Source organism: Drosophila hydei, unplaced genomic scaffold (assembly GCF_003285905.1).
Source record: "Drosophila hydei strain 15085-1641.00,03,60 unplaced genomic scaffold, DhydRS2 tig00000211-arrow-pilon, whole genome shotgun sequence".
Taxonomy (NCBI): domain Eukaryota; kingdom Metazoa; phylum Arthropoda; class Insecta; order Diptera; family Drosophilidae; genus Drosophila; species Drosophila hydei.
The window spans coordinates 1,916,102-1,936,852 of NW_022045685.1; the positions used below are offsets into that span (position 1 = coordinate 1,916,102).

General features: G+C 43.5%; 5 protein-coding genes across 5 annotated transcripts in view; 2 read left to right on the forward strand and 3 right to left on the reverse strand.

Moving 5' to 3' along the window:
* The window catches only part of LOC111603173, a 44,301-nt gene extending 34,110 nt beyond the window's left edge, over window positions 1-10,191 (forward strand). Inside the window, exons 4-7 of the mRNA XM_023320653.2 lie at window positions 6,865-6,956; window positions 7,016-7,141; window positions 7,944-8,279; window positions 8,472-10,191. Of these exons, the coding sequence (XP_023176421.2) occupies window positions 6,865-6,956; window positions 7,016-7,141; window positions 7,944-8,279; window positions 8,472-10,191 (2,274 nt within the window). The remainder of the gene's footprint in view (window positions 1-6,864; window positions 6,957-7,015; window positions 7,142-7,943; window positions 8,280-8,471) is intronic.
* A 5,498-nt stretch (window positions 10,192-15,689) lies between these two features.
* LOC115482957 lies at window positions 15,690-16,163 on the reverse strand. Its single transcript, XM_030223450.1, has 2 exons — window positions 16,049-16,163; window positions 15,690-15,929 (listed from the first exon to the last, which is right to left on the reverse strand). The coding sequence occupies exons 1-2, from the start codon at window positions 16,115-16,117 to the stop codon at window positions 15,690-15,692; spliced, it is 309 nt and encodes a 102-aa protein (XP_030079310.1). The 5' UTR covers window positions 16,118-16,163.
* Window positions 16,164-17,527: 1,364 nt separating this feature from the next.
* Window positions 17,528-17,870, reverse strand: LOC111603123. Its single transcript, XM_023320596.1, has one exon. The coding sequence runs from the start codon at window positions 17,860-17,862 to the stop codon at window positions 17,551-17,553; it is 312 nt and encodes a 103-aa protein (XP_023176364.1). The 5' UTR covers window positions 17,863-17,870; the 3' UTR covers window positions 17,528-17,550.
* A 344-nt stretch (window positions 17,871-18,214) lies between these two features.
* On the reverse strand, window positions 18,215-18,960 carry LOC111603121. The gene has a single exon (XM_023320595.2). The coding sequence runs from the start codon at window positions 18,958-18,960 to the stop codon at window positions 18,259-18,261; it is 702 nt and encodes a 233-aa protein (XP_023176363.1). The 3' UTR covers window positions 18,215-18,258.
* Window positions 18,961-19,179: 219 nt separating this feature from the next.
* On the forward strand, window positions 19,180-20,598 carry LOC111603221 (mediator of RNA polymerase II transcription subunit 15). The gene is made up of 2 exons (XM_030223449.1): window positions 19,180-19,367; window positions 19,445-20,598. Exons 1-2 carry the CDS (start codon window positions 19,329-19,331, stop codon window positions 20,303-20,305), a joined length of 900 nt encoding a protein of 299 aa, XP_030079309.1. The 5' UTR covers window positions 19,180-19,328; the 3' UTR covers window positions 20,306-20,598.
* The last annotated feature ends 153 nt before the right edge of the window (window positions 20,599-20,751 follow it).

Sequence of the window (20,751 nt, forward strand, 5' to 3'; positions counted from 1 at the left end):
CACCCACACGCACAGAGCCACCGAGCAGAGATATTGGCCAACTGTTTTGTGCCTTCTCCCTGTTGGCATTGTCCTTAGCATTTGGAAAGGAACCACTTGTTGTTGTTGCTGTTGCTGTTGCTTTTGCTATTACAGTCGCTGCCTTTGTACTGTTATTGTTTGGCATTGGTTCTCGTTGTTATGCACATAAGCATAAAATATTAATACCCTTAACTTCAATAGCAAACAGTAAAAAGAAACAACAACAAGAACGCAGCCCAGCATGGAGATACCCATTGCTTAGCATTTTTAATGCGCAGCATATTCTATGCTCAATTGTATTGCCATGCATAGGATATATCTAGAATTACTCAAGTTTATATAGAACACAACGCGGTTCGAACAACTTCTTTGGCATCTCATACTGCATACAGGGTATATGACAGCTTAAAAAATAACAAAAGCCTTTGTCATGAATTTAAAAGTCTTTTGATATACAAATTAGAAATAGGAATACAAACGAAATAAAGCTTAAAATTTGAAAATAAAAATTTGACCGAGACAGAAATTAGAAACTTTTTAACGTAGAATTATATTTCAATTAGAATTTTGATATCAAATTTAACAAAAAATTGTAACTTGCTAAACAGAATGTATATTAAACATCTTGAGCCAGCCATAAGTCATCGACCCTCTGATCATGCAACAGCAATGCAACTTCAGCTTATGTGCCGCTTGTCCAGCCACAAAGTGGACGTCAGCAGTTCCTGGGCATAGCCACGGCAACTTGGACCTAAGCGCTGTCTCAGCGATTATGGACTCGAGGCTATCTTTGCTGCTTAATTCAATTAACTCAACTTTACTTCGTGACATCGCACACGAAAGATATACAAATATTTGACAAATATGCCAAAGGATTAAATTACAGTTATTGTTCAGGCATGAACTTGGCATTGACGGCCATTCGATGTGGACGAGCTTATCTTGAAGGGAGAGTAATTTGGGTAATTTATGACTATGCAAAACAAACAAAACTATCGAGTGTCAGGCAACATAAGAAATATAGTGGAAGATCAGGGCAATAGAGATAAGTTAATCGATAAGAATCTGAAAATAAAAGGCGTGGCACTATAAAGCGATAGAAAGTAGTTATCTGCCAAAGTTAGTCAATTCAAAGCTGGTTATCTATGTTTAACTCAATTCTGTTATCATAAATAACAGTTAAGCTGGTTCAAATTTCGTCACAAATGAGATAACCTTCGTCACATAGACAAAACTTATAGAGGCGCTGCTTGCTCGTATCTGGAATTAATTTTCTTTAAATTATGAAAAACTTGTGCATATTTAAGAATTCAAATTGTCGGGATGCTCAGCAGCATTTATTTGGAACTAAAGTCGAGTCACTCGCACAAATGCTGAGTCAATATATATATGTATACGTGTATATATATGTGTGTGGGATTGTGAATTTTTGTATTTTATTTTATTTTTCGCTTTTGTCTGTGTTTTGGGCACTTTTACGACTTTAATTATGTAAGTACATAATTGTGTTATTATCATAAGCGCACGGACTTGCTGCTGGTCAGGACCCGTGTGCTCTTTATGCTCCAAAGCCCCACAGTGTGCCTGTATCCCAATACTTAGTGTGCGTCCAGGCCTAAACTTGTCTGGCCGGTCTGCTTGGCAAGCATTTTACGGCCATTAAGTCTCTGCAGCATCTTTTTTTCTGCTCGCCTACGACTGTTGTAGGGCCGCTGGTGCCACGCCCACCGGAGCTACGCGCCGCGCTGTCAGTGGGGCTCGCTGCTTGTCTGAAATTTTGGGGGCCCCAACTGACATTATAATCTGAGATCCATCTCCCGGCATTGTTCTGCTTATTATTATTTAAATTATAAAATGCGCTGTGATTTTAATTATGCATTCGAACAGCTTCCTTTACACTTTTCAGTTTTCATTAACAAACTCACCAGCAGATCTAACACAAAGGAAATAGGAAGTAGGCCAGTGTAGGGGGAGGCTTTATAATTAAAACTTAAACGATGATTATTGCTCAAGTTGTTATTGACAACAATTTATTTACTTTTAATTAGAGCGCAAATTAATTACACATACGCATGGCTCTAATTTCCTTACTCACCATCATCGTCATTATTCTTCTTATCATTTATTTTTTATTAATGGTTTTTTTTTGGTTTGTTTGCTACGCGTTGTTTTTCATCAAACGACTGCTAATTATATTATGGCTTTAAATTATTTATTATGCTTACATTGCTTGGATCTCAGCTTTCAATTTCATGCAGTATTTATTCTGGTCTGGCTGCCTGCCTGTGCGTGTGGGTTGCGCGTGGGTTGGCACTGACAGCCGAAGAGAATTCTCGAAATGCCTGCTGCTAATTGAAAATAGGATCTAATTCAAATGTCGTATCCTATTTCACGCTTAGCCCACAACTATATCAACACTTTAAGAACTATTAAAGCTCAGTGTGCCGTATGATCTGTGCTGACAAATACAAGACTCGCACTGAATGCCTTCAAAATAGTTGAAACTAATTTGTGTTTCATGTCTGACATTATTGAGACATCTTCTTTCAAAATAAGTCTGCATTGAGCTCAAGCAAACATACATATTTGATTGAATATATATATTTATGGCTAAGCAAATACATTACTTAAAATGAAAACTAAAATTTACTTTAGGCTTCGAGTTCGTGTTCAATTTAAGTCGAAGTCGAAGTGGATTTAAAGTCTTAGCAAATGTACATACATATGCATACAGACATTTGCTTATATATTATAAATAAACTGCAAACATAGCTTCACTAGCGAGTGATACTCGTAGCTTTTAAAAAATTTATTTTTTTTGGCTTCGGGCTACTTGTTCCTTGTAGCAAATATGCCGCTGGGCATCCACATTTTAGCTTGTACTAAATTATTATTAAGTGCCTTTCATTATAAGTTTACAGAAGACACAAACACACACACTTACGCACTGGCAGCGGGATAGAGAAAGACGCTTTTAGCTCCTCTGGAATTCTTTAAAGGCAATTCGTCAATGTCAAAATTATGACAGTGGGCACGATTAGGTGTGCGAGTACTTTTTGCGCCTGCTGTTGCAATTTGTTGTTTGTGTGCCACACCCCGAACATTTGCCGACTTGCCGCCTTGCCGCTTGCTACTTGCCACTTGCCACTTGCCATTTGCCACTTGCCCCATCTTCAGGCAGTTTCCAGCCCACTTGCCTCACTTATCTACAGTCTCAAACCAATTTCTGTTGGTTGTCTGCCTTTCTGTCTTTCTGTCTTTTAGCCTTCTGTCTTTTGCCTTGCGGCGCGAATCTGCGGAATGCCGTCTCCTCTATCTTTGCGCCTAGCGTTTTGCCTCTTGCCTCTTGGCCTTGTCGCTTGCCGCTTGCCGCTTGTTGCTTGTTGTTGGCATGACGGAAATAAATTGTTATTAATGCGTTTGGTTCATACAGCGCCTTCGGCTTTAGTCTTTCATTCAGTTCAGTGCCACATTCAATGAATTATTTGAAACGCGCGCTAAATTCTAAATGGCTTTAAGTGTGCGGGTGCGACGCCAAGCCCGAATAATGCGCGGCAATTTAATGTGGCTGCCACTTGTTGAGGAGGACACGACGCGTCCATAAACTGTTTACGGCTGCCGTCAAATTGATTTGTGCCAGGCAAACGAAGCAAATCAATTGCACTGTTTGAGCCATGGTAATCATAACGCGACTCAATTGACGAGGAAACACAAAGATGTCCTCCTGGCTCGCTTCCTTCCTGCAGTCACAACTGCCAACTGAAGAGCGTCAGAACGTTTTAAAGGAAAATCAGCAACAGTCACAGACGCTGCACACACGGAGAGCTCGGCTAAAGCCCAAGTAACGGTAAGAATATAGGTGTATAAAAAGAAAATAAGGACAAAAAAAATAAAGTGAAATGTGCTCATAAAAACGACATGAACATTTCTTGAGAACAACAATATAGACGAATCAGAACTGCTAGGAAAATACACTAATTCGATCGCTAAGAAAACTTAATTTGATCATTATTATCATTAGTATTGTTCTAATTATTATGTATATTATTGTTATTACTAGTAGTTCTGTTAAATTTGCATATACTATTTTAACTATAATTACTATTTGTATTAATATTACTGTCATTTTTATTACTCATTGATATTATCATTATCATTATTATTACTAATTGTTGTTATCATTATCATTAGTATTACTCATTGTTTATTTAATTATCGTTATTATCACTCATTGTTCTTATTATTATAATTATTTTTACTCATTGCTCTCATTATTATCATTATTCTTACTCATTGCTCTGATTATTATCATTATTATTACTCATTGCTCTCATTATTATTATTATTACTCATTGATCTCATTATTATCATTATTATTACTCATTGTTGTGTTTATTATAATTTTTATTACTCATTGTTTTTAGTATTATCATTATTATTACTCATTGATATTATTATTTTCATTAATATTACTCATTGACATTATTTTTGCTATTACTCATTATTGTGATTAGTATCCTGTTTATTACTCATTGCTGTAATCATTATTATTTTTGTATTACTCATTGATATTATTATTATCATTAGTATAACTCATTGCTGTTTTATCATTATTATCTGCTGTATTATCATTATTAATATTATTATATATAATTCTAATCAAATTCTATATATTCAAAGGTTAGTCCATATGTAAGCTCTCTTCTGGGCAGTCAAGCTCCATGCTGTAGCTTGCATATTGTTTTAGAGAGTATCAAAGGGAAGATGACCGCAAGACTCGAGACTCGTTAAATTGTGTACAGCTTCCGTTGAATGTGCCACGCCCCTCTTCTGGCATTCTGTAGGCAGCGTGGTTGGCCGCAGCCATAATAAAATCGCAGATTGCCTCGTTTAACGCTTTGCAGTCATCCTGAGCCTGATGCTCACCCTCAAGCTGATGCTCAGAGGCTCATCATCGTCGTCATCTTTGGTATCGTTGTCAATGTCGTTGCCCCTGTTGTTGTTGTTGTTGCTGATGTTGTTGTCCTTTATTAGCATTTTACTGTGCGTTGGCCGAGGAATTTCGAAACAGATTTCTTGGCCAGATTGTACGGCGCTAACAGTTCATTACCCAAATGACTGCTGTGGGTGGCAAGGTGGGCGGGGATAAGGTTCAAGATTCGGGGTTAGAGCCGGGCTTGGCCACTGCTGAAAATGTTCCTTTTTGTCGCATTTTCGGGCCAAGTCGAAAACTTTTGGCCATCTTTCTTATGCATATTGCTCTCATAGCTGACGTCGCTCAGTAATTTTCTCTTTAAAACTTTTCAACTGAACTTTTTTAGCCAGCCACGCCCCCACCGCGAACTGACTTGGATTGGGTTACATGACATATGTATATGTGTGTGCATCTATGTATGTGCGTGCACTTATTTATTCTAGTTTGGGCAACTCTTGTGCTGCCAAGGGAGCTGCAAAAACTTTTTAATAGTTGCTCATACAAAATCATTTACGAGTGCCTTTTATGTTAGTGTGTGTATGTGTGTGTGCGTGTGTGTGTGTGTGTGTTGTGCCCAGTGTGTGCTTAGCATATGTAAAATAATACAGAAACTTGATCAAAGTGCCAAATTTGCAAAGCACAAAAATTGTACAGCAAATGTTAACAAGGATCTGCAGAAGCACTTTCAGGACTTAGCTGAGGTCCTCATAGTATCGCAACAATTACTTTAAAATAGCTAAGGTTGTGCTGCAAACATCTCGAACTTTGTCAAGCTTTAAATACTTGACTGGACATAGTCCTCGACACAAATGTTGCAGCAAGCAGACATTCTGGCTATAGATTCCCAGCATTCTGTCTAGTGCTGCCCGGTTTCGGAGAACTCTTGATAACAACTGTGTCATCAATTCTGAGCTTAATTTATGGTGCAACTACGGCTGCAGGCCGTGCTTGGGTTTTATCATTGGAGCCCCTTCGGATAATAACTTAATATCCATAAATTCATTTCCTTTTTTGTATTTTATTTGCGTGTTGTTGTAGCTGCTTTGGTCTCGCGACTGAACTTCTGCCAACTGAAAATACTTGCATGTGTATGTGTAATTACAATTACGCGAAATGCCTCGACAAAGCCGTCGTGGTGGCATGCCACAAGCCGGCGGCATGTAGATCGGCGTGCTGTGCGAGGCAATGTGTGGTGGGTGTTAACAATACAATTACGAGTGGGCCGGGCCAACTGATGCGGCAGAAGGGGATACGCATAGATAGCATGCCATGGCATCTGTCACGGTCACGGACAGGGCCACGGGTCTGTGTCTGTGCCTGTGCCGGTGTCGGTGTCGGTGCCGGTGCCATAACCCAGGCATAGGCATGTGCCCGGGCCACGGCCAGGGACACAACGAATTAAACTTTCGTGTGTGCTCAACTTTAGCGGAAATTCCATTCAATTATCCATTTTTTCCCTCCTTGCTTTCTGCGCTGTGGGCTCACCTGGAATCGATAGCAAGTGACTAGTCAACTGAATGCATGAGTACAAACGAATTGTCCCTGCGGTGTTTTGTAGGCCACACACATTTAGCGCTTTCCCAGTTAAATCCATTTGTTTGCCAGCTATTTGTAATTAGATAGCTACAGAACTGAATGCTTCACACTTGTGCTCCTATTTGACGACTTTAAAAGCAAAGCCGTTGTCTGAATGCCTAATCACAGGGTATCTTTGAATTGAGCCTTTGAGGCTTGTCTTATTCGATTTCAAATTGGTTCAACAGAGCCCAAATGCTACACATTGACCTTTTGATATAATTTCTTTTTAATATTGAACGAGATGGGTTGAGTTAAGTGTGTTTGACTTTGTTGTTATCCTCTGCTTGCAGGCGTACATACCACAGCTATCGGGCATTGGACTGTGCGTGGTCAATTTGATGGATGACATGCAAGAATATACGCGAGGATTGTTTCTAATTATGTATGTTCGACGACAACAAAGTGTTCCAGCACAAATATATTGAACAATTCGCTTTGCAGGTACTGCGGTCCGGCCGTCCTGTTGTCCTATTTATATATACGCACCTCACAGGAGCTTCGCCCGCCGGATGGACCCTTCGCTGTCATGATGTATGAGCATCGCGTCGATCTACGCATGAGACAGAGGTATGTATGTCTACTATTTAATGGCACTTTCCAACACTAAACGGCATAGTGTTAGTCAAAATTTATACTAGTTAACATCGAATGCTCAGCTGTAGGCATTAATCAATTGAGCTTTAAAGGCATGACAGAGAGTGAGATAGAGAGAGAGAGCGCTCTCTCACTCTCTCTCTATCTCTCTCTGGAGTATGAGTGAGAGGCAGAGTCTGCATTATACAATATACTATATTTTCATCAAGGACATCCCTTCGCCACCAAAGAGCTATCAAATAACAACAGTATTAATAATAATAATATAATTATTATTTCTAGCTGAGTTGATTATAATTGGATTTATTGGCATCGAATGGTATATTTAGAATGTTTATGAAATTTCCAAGAGGGCCTCGACCTGAGGCGCGTGCCATTAAATTGAAATATTAAGCGCCTGTTTGGCCCGTTGGGTATAGTCGGAAAAAATGTGGGTTCATTATTCATTTGGTTGTTTTGGCTTCGATTTGGGTTACAGTTGCTAATTGCGCTGATTAATTTTTCGAACGGATTGAGACTGAACGCTCCGGGCGCTGTGGCAAAAGGTGGGCTGGGCCTGGGCGTGGCCATGGTTACCATAAAAGGCCAACGGGCACCTGCGTTAGCTCTGGGCTTCTCCATTGCTAATGAGCTCAATTTCAATCCAATGGCAGTTTAATGACTTCGATTTCCTCAACGACTTTGCCGCATTTCTCTTGCTCACCTATCGCTTCTTCTTCTTCTTCTTCTTTTTCTTTCAACTTCTTCTCCTTCTTTTTTGTTTGGCGCGGCACAGGAACTCGTCCGCTTCGTCGGAGCCGCGTACACATAGCGGCGGAGGCGTGGCTGGGCTAAGCAACGGACACGGCACCAGCTCCCGCTCTTACGATCTCTACAGCGCCGAAATGGACGTGTGCCGGGAGAAGCGCAAGCAGCGCAACTTTGGCAGCATGGCCGCCACCCAGGTGGTCTGTCTGTGCCCCTTGATGATACTACGATTCGCACGTCTCTCGCTCGAGGAAACGTACGAGAATCAAAAGCATTTCGACTTTACCTACTTGATGTTTGTCTGGGTCGCATTCCTGCCCACAGTCATATTTCCCTGCATCTATGCCTCACAGATATTACCTAGGTGAGTATTACAGCACCTATTGGGGTGGGGGCTACGAAGCTTGTCCCGTTTCCTTGCACTTTGCGGGGCAATTTCCCTTGAATCACTTTTCACTTTCGCTAAGCTTGACAAGCTTGAGGAAGCAAGAGCAGACAAAGGTTTACTCACCACTGGTATTATTTCTTATGCTATGCTTTGGCTCTCCTTGGCCAGAGATGAACAGGAGCGTTTACGCGGCTATTTCCGGCTGTCGGCCAAGCGAGCGTCTAAGCCGCAGCGTCGCAGCAATGCAGGCAGCTCGCATGAGGACTCTATTGAAAAGGATGAGCACACCAATACAACGAGTATTGTGGGTAAGGGTCAAGCCCAGGCACCGTCAGATTCGCAGAAGCATCCAACCAAGGGGCACGCAGTGTCCGCGCGTCATGAGCGCAGCCAGGGTCATGGCTTGGGTGCCACGGATCGCTACAGCGGTGCGCCCTACAGACAGGGTCAGTCTGGCATCAAGGAGCGAGATCGTGAGCGGGACAAGGAACGTGAACGTGAACGTGAACGGGATAAGGATCGGGATCGGAACCGGGATCGGGATCGAGATCGGGATCGGGAACGGGATCGGGATCGGGAACGTGAGCGACAGCGCGGCATATTGGGTGGTCGCGGAGCTGGGGATGCGGGCATGGTCAACAATCTAAGCAAGAATATGCGCGGCAAGAAGCACGACGTCAAGATCAACATAATCTCGGATGGGCATGCATCCACTGGATCGGCGCGCAAACAGCCGCCGAGCACTAGCAGCAACAATAGCAGCCGCACCATCAAGGCCGCCTCGTCTTCCGGCCCGGCTCGCCAGAAGCTGGGCGTGGAGTACATGTCGGTGTCGAACAACTCGGTGTCCAATCTGACCGCCTCCACGTACTGCAATGGCAACAACAGCGCCCTGTTGGACGACAGCGGCACCAGCAACTACGGCGATGGCGAGGAGAGTTCCGTGGTGAGCAGCATGATGCATCCGCCCCAGCGCTGGCCCAACGTGGGCGGACTGCGAAACAAGGATGTTTCGTTCAGTGAGTGCAGCAGCACCTTCTCGTCGAGCACGCTGGACCGCGACTTGGAGATCATCGATCTGCTGGAGCGAGAGCGCAGCATGGACATACAGGAAATGATGCAGCGCGAGCAGCAGGACGACAAGATCCGTCTCTCCATTGGCGGCGTTGGCCGTCAGCTGCCGGACATTGAGAAGTTGTATGCGCAGCGCTCGCCAAAAACCAAACGTGACTCCAGCTATGGCTATGACAAGAGCGGCCTGGCTCTGGTAATGCCCGGCAGCGATCCGCTCAGCATGTCGCTGTCGAGCAGCAGCCAGCCCACTGAGTACAGCCTGTGCTCCAATCTGCAGGAGCAGCAGCACATGCATCAAGCTCAGCAGCGACTAGGCCACTTGCAGCCGCAACAGCAGCAGCACCAGCATCATCAGCTAGACGAGGAGGAGGTGCCGCAGGACTTTTACGACAGCTACACACCCGGTGGAAACAACAATTTGCCACGCTCAGCCATGGTGCAGGCCCCACAGGCCGCTCAGCCCCCGCCCGCCTATCAGTATCAATATACGCGCCGCTTGAGCCGCAAGAGCTCGGGCGCCGGATCCCATCATGGACCGGGTGGTGGCACAACGCGCGGCTCCAAGCGCGATAGCTTCAATTCCCTCAACGGCACCGATCTGATTGCCGGCGCATTCTGCGAGCTGGACCCCACACAGCCCCTGAACAAGATGACCGGCCTGGAGGGACGCATGCGGCGCAGCAGCCCGAGGAACACCAGCTTCAGTTCCAGTTCGGCGCGCAGCTCAATGAAGTCGCGGGACTATGGGCACGGCTCGGCGCACTCAGCCCATCCGGAACTCGACTTCAGGGAGAACATATTTGCCGAGCTCTAAGCTCCCTCCAAGCAAGAAATGCAACTGCATTTCCTTCATTTTTTTTATATATAAATATATATACAGCTAGTATATATATATATATATATATATATAAAGCGTAAGTATTCGCAACTTGGCGAACTACCAAAACTTTTCGAACCAAGCCACTTTTTTTTCTACTTGTTAGCTTAGGGGTACACGGAATGTACGAGGCTTAGGTAAGGAACAAAACACAGGTCAGCGTTCGGACAAGGGAGAATTACGTCGAGGCCGGCTGCAAGTATTGTAGGAGCGTTTTTTAAGCAGGTTTAGGACAAATTTTAACACGAATGGCAAATAAACCAATTTTATTCCACAAAAGTGGAAAATATTTCCGTATTCTCAATGTACAATTAAAATAAACATAGAGTAACAGATGCTTATATACACGTAATACTAATCAAAAAATATGATTAATTTCCAAAGCACAAAGATACATTGGGAGGTGAGAGGAAAATGGATGTGAAAACGATGAATGAAAAGTCATGTATTTTTTAACGATCCATGAAAATTTGCTCAGCAAAGTTGTTAAAGAGAAACGAACAAATGAAATGCGATTGACATATTTTTAAAGAACTTATTCAATACAAAAATATCAAAAATTACAAAAATAACTAAAATATATTACAAATATGAAAAGTTAAATAAAGTATTTATATTCCTCCACAACATGGAAAGAAAAAACAAACACAAAACAAAATTAAGCCGAAAAGAAATAAATAAACTGTTAGCAGAATTCATGTTACATACTATATATTTATTAATGTTGTTATAAGTCGCAAAATATTTTTAAAACTCAGCTAAAGTGAAAAAGTAAACAAAATATTTAAAGCATCGTCGAGGAGCATGCGAACTGTGCCAAGCAATAGCACTACAGATATCTCTTTAAAACAAGTTTGAAAACTAAAACAAATATATTCCATTTGTGTACCTAGTCTCTATAGCAAATTTGTAGCGTAAGTGCACATACAGCCGCGAGGCACTGTATGTTGTTTGTTAACCTAACCAGAATTACGTACTATTTCGCTTGCGTGCCACTGTCAACGGCAACTCAAGTTGCAAGCACACGATACGAAGAACAAAAAACAAACATACATAAATATTATACTCCATATACAAAATATACAATATAAATATTTATGGTGAAATATTGTGTAACAGTTTTTTTTTAAATATATGAAATAAAAAACATTATGAGAAATTTTAAAGCTGTCATAAAATAATCAGAAAAAGAAAACAGTTTACTGAACGTTATCAATTACAGAATAGAAAGCAAATGCAAAAAAAATTAATATATAATTATATATATATATATATATATATATATATATATATATATATATATATATATATATATAAATTGAACACACTCACATATATATATATATGTATTATAATACACAAAAAATTGCATTCGAACAAATTTGCAATTCTTGTGAGCCCCGAGAATTGCAATTCCTTATTTGTACTATACACACGCTATATATATATGTATATATATAGGGATATATTATATTAGCTCTAAACAATATCAAACCGACTGTTATACGCCCCCAACCAATTTAAGTCGATTCACGTCTGAATTGCTATACTATTCCTACATATATATACCTATATATATATATATATATATATATATATATAAACGACATAAAAAGAAGAAGAAGAAATTAATAATACTTGAGCAGCAAATAAGACAGGCACAAAACAAAAAAGCAACAACAGGAATTCAACCAAAGTCCAACAAAGCCCCATAAAATTTAAGTCGCCCCCTCTAAATAAGTATATATATGTACTATATGTATAAATATCTACACACATACATACATACATGTATTTCTGCTTATATTGAATACTGTTTATTTTTTCGTTGTTGTTGTTTGGTTTTTTGTATTGGTGTATGAAACAAAGAGAGAAACTAATAAAAAAATTTTATGTGAGTTAAACCCACAAAAAAAATTGCTGCATTGGTGCGTTTTTATTTGTATTTGAACTGCGCACAGTGGAGCAAGGTACGTGAATATGGTTATCACAAAAAGTAAGAATTAAATCTTAAGTCGAAAATTGCATTAAATTTTTATTATTTTAAGCTAAGATATAAAGAATACATGTATTTCTTTATATCTTGGCTTAAAATAATAAAAATTAATAAATTAAATAAAAAATTAATTAAATAATAAAATCAATATTTTGATTACATCTATTATAAAAACAAACTAAAATTTGTATATTGCTTTTGGGCACATTTTTTGCCTACTTAGGCCACTGTAGCTGGCACGCCATAAAAAGGCTGATGCCTGCTGTTTGTCTTTCGGCACCAGCCTAGGTAAATTGCTTATAGTATGCGAATGCGGATGCCATTGGGGCGTCGGAGCTAGCCAGGAGCCACAGCTGAAGCTATTGGAGCTGGAGCTGGACCTGAATCTGGAACAGATGGCATGTGGCCCGTCGCCTCAATTTAATCTGTGCAAATGCAAAAGAGTAAAGGGTGGCCGAAATAATTCGTGGCGCGAGGATTGGGTGCAAAAGTGCGTGTGTGTGTGTGTGTGTGTGAGTGTGCAATGAGGTCAGTGTGCGAGTTCAAAAGTTCAACGCTGGGGTTTAATAGCCCCAAATCGGATGCTGGTCGCCTGGCATACTGCTCTATGTAGTTACTGACCACTTTGTCTCTCTCTCTCTCTCGCTCACTGTTTCGCACGCTCTCACTCACTCTGTCTGTCTCCGTGCTCCAGTTACGGCGGCTCAGTTGGCAGCGCCGCAGTGGAGGCTTGACTTGTGCCTTTTCAATGACCCAGTAAAATGATTAAGTACCGTTATTTAGCAGCTACCGCGTTACGGGCAAACTCGTCTGCTCGTTCCGGATCATGCAACACGTTCGAAGATTTTTCGACTTTTTTATTATATGTATTATTATTTTTATTATAATTACTTCCTTTTTTGTTCTTTTATTGTTTTATGGATGCTTGCAGAATCGTTAAATTGTTGCTTAAAAATGGCGAAATAAACAATAACTTCGTCTATAAATTGGACCTTTTTTTATCGAAGTCAGTTGCCTCATTGCGTTCCTTTGAATGGTTAAAGCATGCGATTGGGCAGAGTCGGCCTAAAGCCGCGCAAGGCCGGGCAGCGGCAGCTGGCATTCTGTGAATGTAAAAAGACTATCGACACGGCTGAGTTAGTTATTTACATCAAACTTGACGCTTTTCTGACCAATATGCTCATCATGCGCTGCGTTTATCTCGCCCTTCATCACATGGGCGGCTGTCGGCTGTCGGCTGTGCCTGGAGTGCAGAGCCAAATATAAATATTGCAATGCGTGCAGTAGGCCAATATATGGAGTGCTGACTCTTCAACGGTTCTTGTATCTTCATTGTCGGCTCATTGGCTTAATTGCGAGTGCGTGACATGGGCAGGCGCAGGCGACTCGATATATATTTACATGTGAACTTTTGTATGGTCTGTGGGGGCACATACGTGCCGTGCCGTTGGGACAAATGACATACATACTTATAAGCAACTTTCAATCATATGAAATGCGCTTTCGATTGCGATTGCGATTGCGTCTGCGAGACAAAATGAAACGCGCGCGCGACCCAAACGTAATGTGAGTGTATGTGGATCACGTATACGCCATGTGTGTGGGGCAGCCGCTGGCTGACCACTTGACACATATGTGCATGTGTGTGCGTGTGCACTCGTAATAGTTTTCTTTCATAATCGCTTTGGCCAACACAAGACAATTTGAAAAGTTGGCAACGACGCGACGTTGAGCCAATTGGCAATGCAATTGCCAATGCAATTATGGAGAGCGTCATATCTGTTTAGCCTTAACCTCGCTCTCTTATCAGTGCCGCACACAGTCCGGCTTTTGTACACTTTTATTGATATCGAAAGAGCGTTGCCAGTGACAGACCTGCGGACACCGAAGCACTCACATTTTGCGTATGCCACGCACGTTCCCATAAACAGCATTTTATGCCGGTCTTTATAGTTAGTTGGCCCTGTGGCCACATCATTTTTGTTGTTGATATTTTTCGCTCACTTTTTTTTTGTTTTTTTGCTGCTGGCCCTCTTCACACTGTTTCTTTTTTTTCGTTCGATTTTGATTTTGTTAGCGTGTGTTATGTAAGCAGCCCGACTTTATTCAATTTGTATTGAATGCCACGTCTACAGGGCCTATAGATTTCTAGCTGTTGCTGTTGTTGCTGTGCACATTTAAATTCAAAGCGAAACGCAAGCTTGAAGAAAGTGAAATATTCATCAAATATTAAATACACATTTTAATATTTAACATTTCAATTAGAAGACATTTTAATTTTGGTCGGGAACGGGACGAGAGTGAGAGTGTTGCAGCTCGAAAGCCCAACATAGATAATGCCCCTTCTGGGAATAGAATTTGCCAAATGCTTGAGACATAGAATCTTTAATGCTTCTTCATTAAATTTACCTTCAGCTTCTTCTCTCATCTAAGCTTGATACTTTCTTAGCGTACTGTAGATAGAAAGTAGACAAACTACGAATTGTAACTCTTCATTTTGTATAGTATCTCAATTAGCTTCGATTTTGGTTTTTCATTTCGAAATGGGAGCCCTAAACGTATCTCACTTCTCATCTGACATCTCTCCTTGAATGCTCATCAGACCTTCGCCCATTCATATCGCTCCCAACTTATATAATCTGGCTTCGATTGTAGCTGTCTGTATCCCACTTTCCCGCCGGCAATTCTCATTAGCCAACGAGCCAAGCAACTTTCATGCAATTCGTTTTGAGGTGGAGAATGGGGCTCACGCACATTGGGTCGTAATGCTGCTGAAATTGCGGCACTTGCTGCAGACACTGCCAATAAATAAATTTTCCATTTGCCATCAGCTGTTGCCGTCGTGAGCGCTGTCTTTGCTGCATGCCAAGTAAATGGCCCAAGCGAAGCCCAAGGCCCTGGCCCAAAGACCAAGTATAAAACGCTCGAACGGCTGGCGGGCAACGCACAGTCGCATTTTGGCCAAACTGCAGCCGGTCTGTTGTTTGTTTTGTCGCTGATAACGGGACATTGTTGTTATTAATTAAGGCAGAGCCATCAGTGCCATCAGTGCCATCAGTGTGAGCAGCGTCAGCAGTCATTAGCCCGGGCAACGACTGCACCACAGCGTGGAATCTGATCAATTACAATTAGCATTTGGCCGCAGCCTACATAAATCAAAGAAACGGAACATGCTTGGCTTCTGGCATCCCGGCGGTCTGTTGACCTTTTGCCTGGCCCTATTCAGTGGGCTGCAGTCTGCATGCCACGCGCAATTATCCTTTCACACCGATGCCAACACGAATTCCTTTACACTGAAGACGCCGAGTCTGCAGCAGAGCTTCACTCGCTACTACGGATCGGCCAAGCAACAGCCGCAGCAGCAGCAGCAGCAGCAGCAGCCGCAGCCGCAAGCAGCCCTGCAGCAGCAGCAACAACAACAACAGCTGGTAAGTTTAGTCTATGCATTTATTTTGCTAAGCTCAGGTCGAGGCATCAGGGTCAGCTGCGTTTGCCAACGGGCAGTCCGCCGACGGCGACGACCAGCTCCTGGTCGCAACGCATCGCCAAAGCCAAACGATGTCGCCCCACCCATCTTCTGGCCGAGCACCTCGATGCTGTGCTCGTTACGTGCCGCGGCACCACTCTCCACCAGCTGCTTCAGCTGGGCAGCGGCCAGCAGCATGCTGCTCTCCAAGTCCTGTAACCAAAGACAAGCGAAGTCAGTTCAGCTAGTCAGTGTGTGGGTGCGAATAGGAGTGTGTATGTGTGTGTGTGTGTGTGTGTGTTTGGTGTGTGGGCGTCTGCAGCTGAGCTTACCTGCGGGCTGGCATCTGTGCAACTGCAGGTGAGCAGCAGCAGGGCAACAAGAACCAAATACGTTTCCATGGAAATAGCTTAGCTGTCGGTCTGGGACTGGCTGACTTCGCTCTTGGCGTGGCTTATTTAACAGAGGTGTCGGGTGAAACAGGCAGCCAGCCAGCCATTTGACTAATTGGCAGCAGACAACGCCGGCAACACAAATCTGTTATAATTACCGTCAACAGTTGCTGTCGTGTTGCACACACATCCGGCGTCCTAATCTCAGGCAACATCTAGCCGAATAACATGACAGCAATGTAGGTTCATGTAAAAAGGGGTTTGTGTGTGTGTGGCCGTGTGGGCTGGTGTGTGGGCCGGTGTGGGCGTGTGGGTGTCCAAACATATACGTTAGCAGCCACTAATTAACGGCAAATCTCGATGCTCTCTAATGTGAAGCAAGCCCGGAAGCTGTTCGAATTACAGTTCAAAGATTACTGTAAACTACTGTTATTTGCAATAATTTTATTTATTTTTAATTACGCTTCACTTATGACGGGGCAAAAACACTTTAATCTTAGGCCATTTACCACACGTCAATCTATGCAATAAACTGTCTGTAACGTCTACGTATTGACCGATAATGTTCTTTGTCAGCTATTTATACATTTCTTGATTAATTAATGTCGCTCTCGCTCAGCGCTCTGCGGCATAGGCTCAGAATCCAGAGACTGATTTATGGACTGAAAAGCCCTGAACATCCCAAGTTAATCCATTTTGTTATACCCTAAACCCAGTGCAAATGGGAGTACAATGCTGCTGAGAATATTGAGGGAACAGGTAGAAGTAGGCGTGGCAGGGTCTTTAAAGCATACAGTTTTGCTTGCGACGACGAGCTGGGCTGATCTAGCCAAGTCCGTTTGTGCGTCCGTACGTCTGTCCCTGCGTCCGTCTGTCTATCTAGAGTCTTGGAATTTTAAACGTTAAAAATCGATAATTTGACTTGGCTTTTAAATGTTACTGAAACAATGTAAACGCTGCAAACTTCAAACTTCAGCCCTGGTTGCTGTAAAGAATAGAAAATTTTATATATTTTGAATATTGGATAACTTCCAACTTCCTACAAATGTCCAAACGTATTTCAAGTACCAGCGACTTGTGCTTTGCCGAAGACACACCTATAAAACCCACGTTCCGACTGCAGGTGGAAAATCAGCTCTTCGTTGTGTTCAGGGTATTTCCTAGTCGAGCAGTCTTGCCTAGAGCACTCTCTCGTTATTTTTTCCAAATAATTTGTATTTTTTGCTACAGTTAAAATATGAATCTGAATATCATTTAATTAGCAAACATTTCCCTTGGAATTTGCAAGCAATAATGAGCAATTTCTATTTGACATTCTCAAATAATGCTCGATGAAATGCTCTCAATATGCCCGTCAATCAGGAAAAGTCAGTTATTAATGATTTGCCAAAGATTGACTTTTAATCTTCAAGCTTTTGAGATTCATTTGCAAAAGTCGGCGTTCAGTTGCTCTCCGGGAACGTCTCGATATTGTCGTCGACGCCATCGGCGAAGACAGTGCGCAGCTCCTCGAAGTAGTTGTGAAAGGAGTCGGCCATGGACTGCCAGGCATTGCGAATGCTCTCGCCAAACTCCTGGGCCGCTGCCGCCAAACGATTCTCTAGCCTCGGCTCGTCCGGGTAGATGAGCATCGGACGCACACTGTCATATTCATCGGAGTAGTCCAGCTCCAGGTCCTTCTGGCAGCTCACAAGCAGCCCAAGCGTCCCGAGTCCCAAGACCAAGCCAAACACAAAGCGCCAAGTGGAAATCATTTCGCCAACTGTCGTGCAGCCAACGTGGCCTGGCGGCTTTTGTCTGAGCCAACATAGCGCATTGGGCATGCAAGCGCATCGAATGCCGGAAATGTTAACCTGCTTAACTAGTTGTTACCATTGCGCAGATAAATCTATAATGACTCAAGCTTGCTCTGCTTATGAAGGGAGTGCAGCAGCTTGTTTTTGGCCTGATTAACAGCTCTGCCTTTAGTAAGCCTCTGCCTGGTCTTTAACTAATTCGCTTATTTTCGAACTGATCGGAACGAACATACGACTTGATTTATATGATATATGGTTTAATAATTTTATTTAATAACTTTTCTCTTTGTTTATATTTTCAATACAAAAAAAGAACTGCAAAAAAAAAGTGCTTAAGTCGTAGTTGATTGGAATTTATATTGCTTGCATGCCGTCGGAGGCTTGAGCAGCTGCTCCTTTCATTCTCTGGTGCAGCTGCTGCACCGCATCGGCCACGTTGTCCACAAATGAGAGCCAAAAGTACTTGACCCGCTCACCCAGAGTGGGTCGTTGCTGTGGCCCCATTTGCCCCTGCTGGTCCTGCTGCGGTGCCTGGCGGCGGCGGCGCTCCACTGCCAGCTTCTTTTTCTTGCTGTTTGACTTGTTGATGCGCGTCCTGGATGCATTGTTGGCGGCGCGTTTGCGTGCGCGTCTCTTGCGCGCCTCAACATCGTCTGGCGACTCCGTCGTAGCGCCCATCATCTTGCAGGGCGTGCGCTTGATGCGATGCAAAATCTGATGCCGACTTAGCCTGCTGTTCAGGTAGCTAATGCTGTGGCTGCTGCGACGCCTGCGGCGGCGCTTTTCATCCGACTCTGAGGAATCGGAGTCATCGGCATTGCCTCGCATCGCGTCGCCGTAGCCCATGTCCGTCTTGGAGCGCACAGCCATGAGGCCGTTGTCAAAGTTAAGCTGTTGCGTGGCCATTGCGCCCTCCTGCATGGTGTTCATAACCTGGCTGCCGACGCTGAGCGCGCCTGCCGCTATTTTCTCGAGCGGATTTTGCGGGCTGGCCCTGGAGCGAGCGCTGCCCGCCAGCAGCGACAGCAGCAGCATTAACTGCAATTTCAAATACATTTTTCTCGACTGTGTCCGGCGCCTGCTGCTGCCGGCTGTTATATGGCGCATTGGTTTGCGTGCAGCGAATCTGACCAATGGGGCGTATGATCAATTAGTGGCCCTTGGCACCTTTGTGTGTTTGCCGTGTTGTTTTGCTGGCGGCAAAGCAGGCTGTGCACAACGTTTCCGGACTGTCATTGCTGGGGCAGGGAGCTCAGGCCGAGTGTAGGGCCAGTCTCGCTCGCTCGCTTAATCAGATTAGATTTCGAATTTCTGAATTTGTGTCTCGCTTGAATTTTTAACTTTTGCCTCAAAACTGTAAAATTTCGATTAGTTGCCAAATTGCGGTTGTGTGTAGAGATCGATTCCGTACAAGCTGGCAGAAGATGAGAGCTGTCAAAACGCGCAAAAATCATGCTAGATTGGTAAAACTGAATGGCCAGAGAGGCAGCAGGCAACTCGACGTGAATGCACGAACTAATTATCTCCTCTTCGCCCCCAGCAAAATCCAACTCAATTCTCCGGCTTGCCCTCGGGAGTACAATATAGAGCTGCATATCCACAGCAGACCGTTGGAGCTATCAGCAAATCAAAGCCAGCATCAGTTGTCGGTGGCCAGCAGCAAGATCCGCAGCAATATATTGCGCAGCAACAGCTGCAACAGCTGCAACAGCTGCAACAACTGCAACAACTGCAGCAACTGCAACAGCAGCAGCAACAGCAGCAGCAGCAGCAGCAACAGCAGCAGCCAGCAACAACAGCAGCAGCAGCTGCAGCAGCAGGAGCAGCACCAGCAGCTGCAAACCTACCCAGCTATGCGGATCAGATGCAAGCCGCGTTCCTTGATTACCAGCGTCAGCGATTGGAATTTGAGCAGCAGCAGCAACAGTTGCTGCAAAAGCTCTACACATACTATCCCGATGTCTCTGGTCAGCAGCAGCACCAGCTGCAACATGAACTGCCACACGGACAGCAACAACATCAGCCCAACGGCATTGAAAACGATGGCAATCGGTTCTACACGCGCCAAGCCTTTGGCAGCAACAACGGATTGCAGTCGCAGCCGCGCCAGCAGACGCAGCTATCACAAGGTCAGCCAGCGGCGGCCGTCGGCGGACTGGCCAACTTCTACTCGACCCAGCAGCACATGGGATTCTTGCAGCAGCAGCAGCAGGATGTGCTCCGCGATCAGCAGCAGAACGTTGCCCAGCAGTTCGCCACCGGTCAACTTGCGCCCAACACCAGCACCAACTACGGCATGGCAGTCCCCGACTCCTCCGAGCTGGGTCCTGCATCGTACCAACCTGCATCAGCCGTATCCCACGTGAGATACAGTAGCGGCAATCTTAACTATAACTTCTAGTTATCAAGTTCCAAATGCCAGGCGCTGTTGCACCTCGGATCATAGACCGTCCGAGAAGTGGACTAGAACCCTCAACCTAAGCCCGCCATCAAACTGAATATCTGATTATATCAAAACCATATATTTTTTTTCTGTCCCAAGCAATTTTTTTTTTTCATATTTAGTCCTAATTTATTTTTATCGTAATAGTCATTATTATTATAATCATTTTGTAACAATGTGAAAATTTTGCAGCAGCGTAGCTATGAGTCGAAAATTGTGAATAATAAATTTTGCATAAACCCAAATTTGAACACGAGCAAATGCCGAACTCACAGTGAGACGAGCATGAGCTCAGCACTCCAAACAAGTTTCTTCTTGCTATGAGGTGAAATCTATTAACACCTAGTTTAGTATTTAACCACGCATCGCTTTACCCTTCTGTGTCTAGAATTTCTATGCACAAT

Bases quoted from the DNA above. Each gene is read 5' to 3' on its own strand.
- LOC115482957 (XM_030223450.1), bottom strand. From the start codon at position 16,117: ATGGAAACGTATTTGGTTCTTGTTGCCCTGCTGCTGCTCACCTGCAGT. The intron at 15,930-16,048 runs GTAAGCTCAGCT...CTTTGGTTACAG, and splicing joins GCACAGATGCCAGCCCGCAG to GACTTGGAGAGCAGCATGCT.
- LOC111603123 (XM_023320596.1), bottom strand. From the start codon at position 17,862: ATGATTTCCACTTGGCGCTTTGTGTTTGGCTTGGTCTTGGGACTCGGG.
- LOC111603121 (XM_023320595.2), bottom strand. From the start codon at position 18,960: ATGTATTTGAAATTGCAGTTAATGCTGCTGCTGTCGCTGCTGGCGGGC.
- LOC111603221 (XM_030223449.1), top strand. From the start codon at position 19,329: ATGAGAGCTGTCAAAACGCGCAAAAATCATGCTAGATTG. The intron at 19,368-19,444 runs GTAAAACTGAAT...CTTCGCCCCCAG, and splicing joins GCAAAAATCATGCTAGATTG to CAAAATCCAACTCAATTCTC.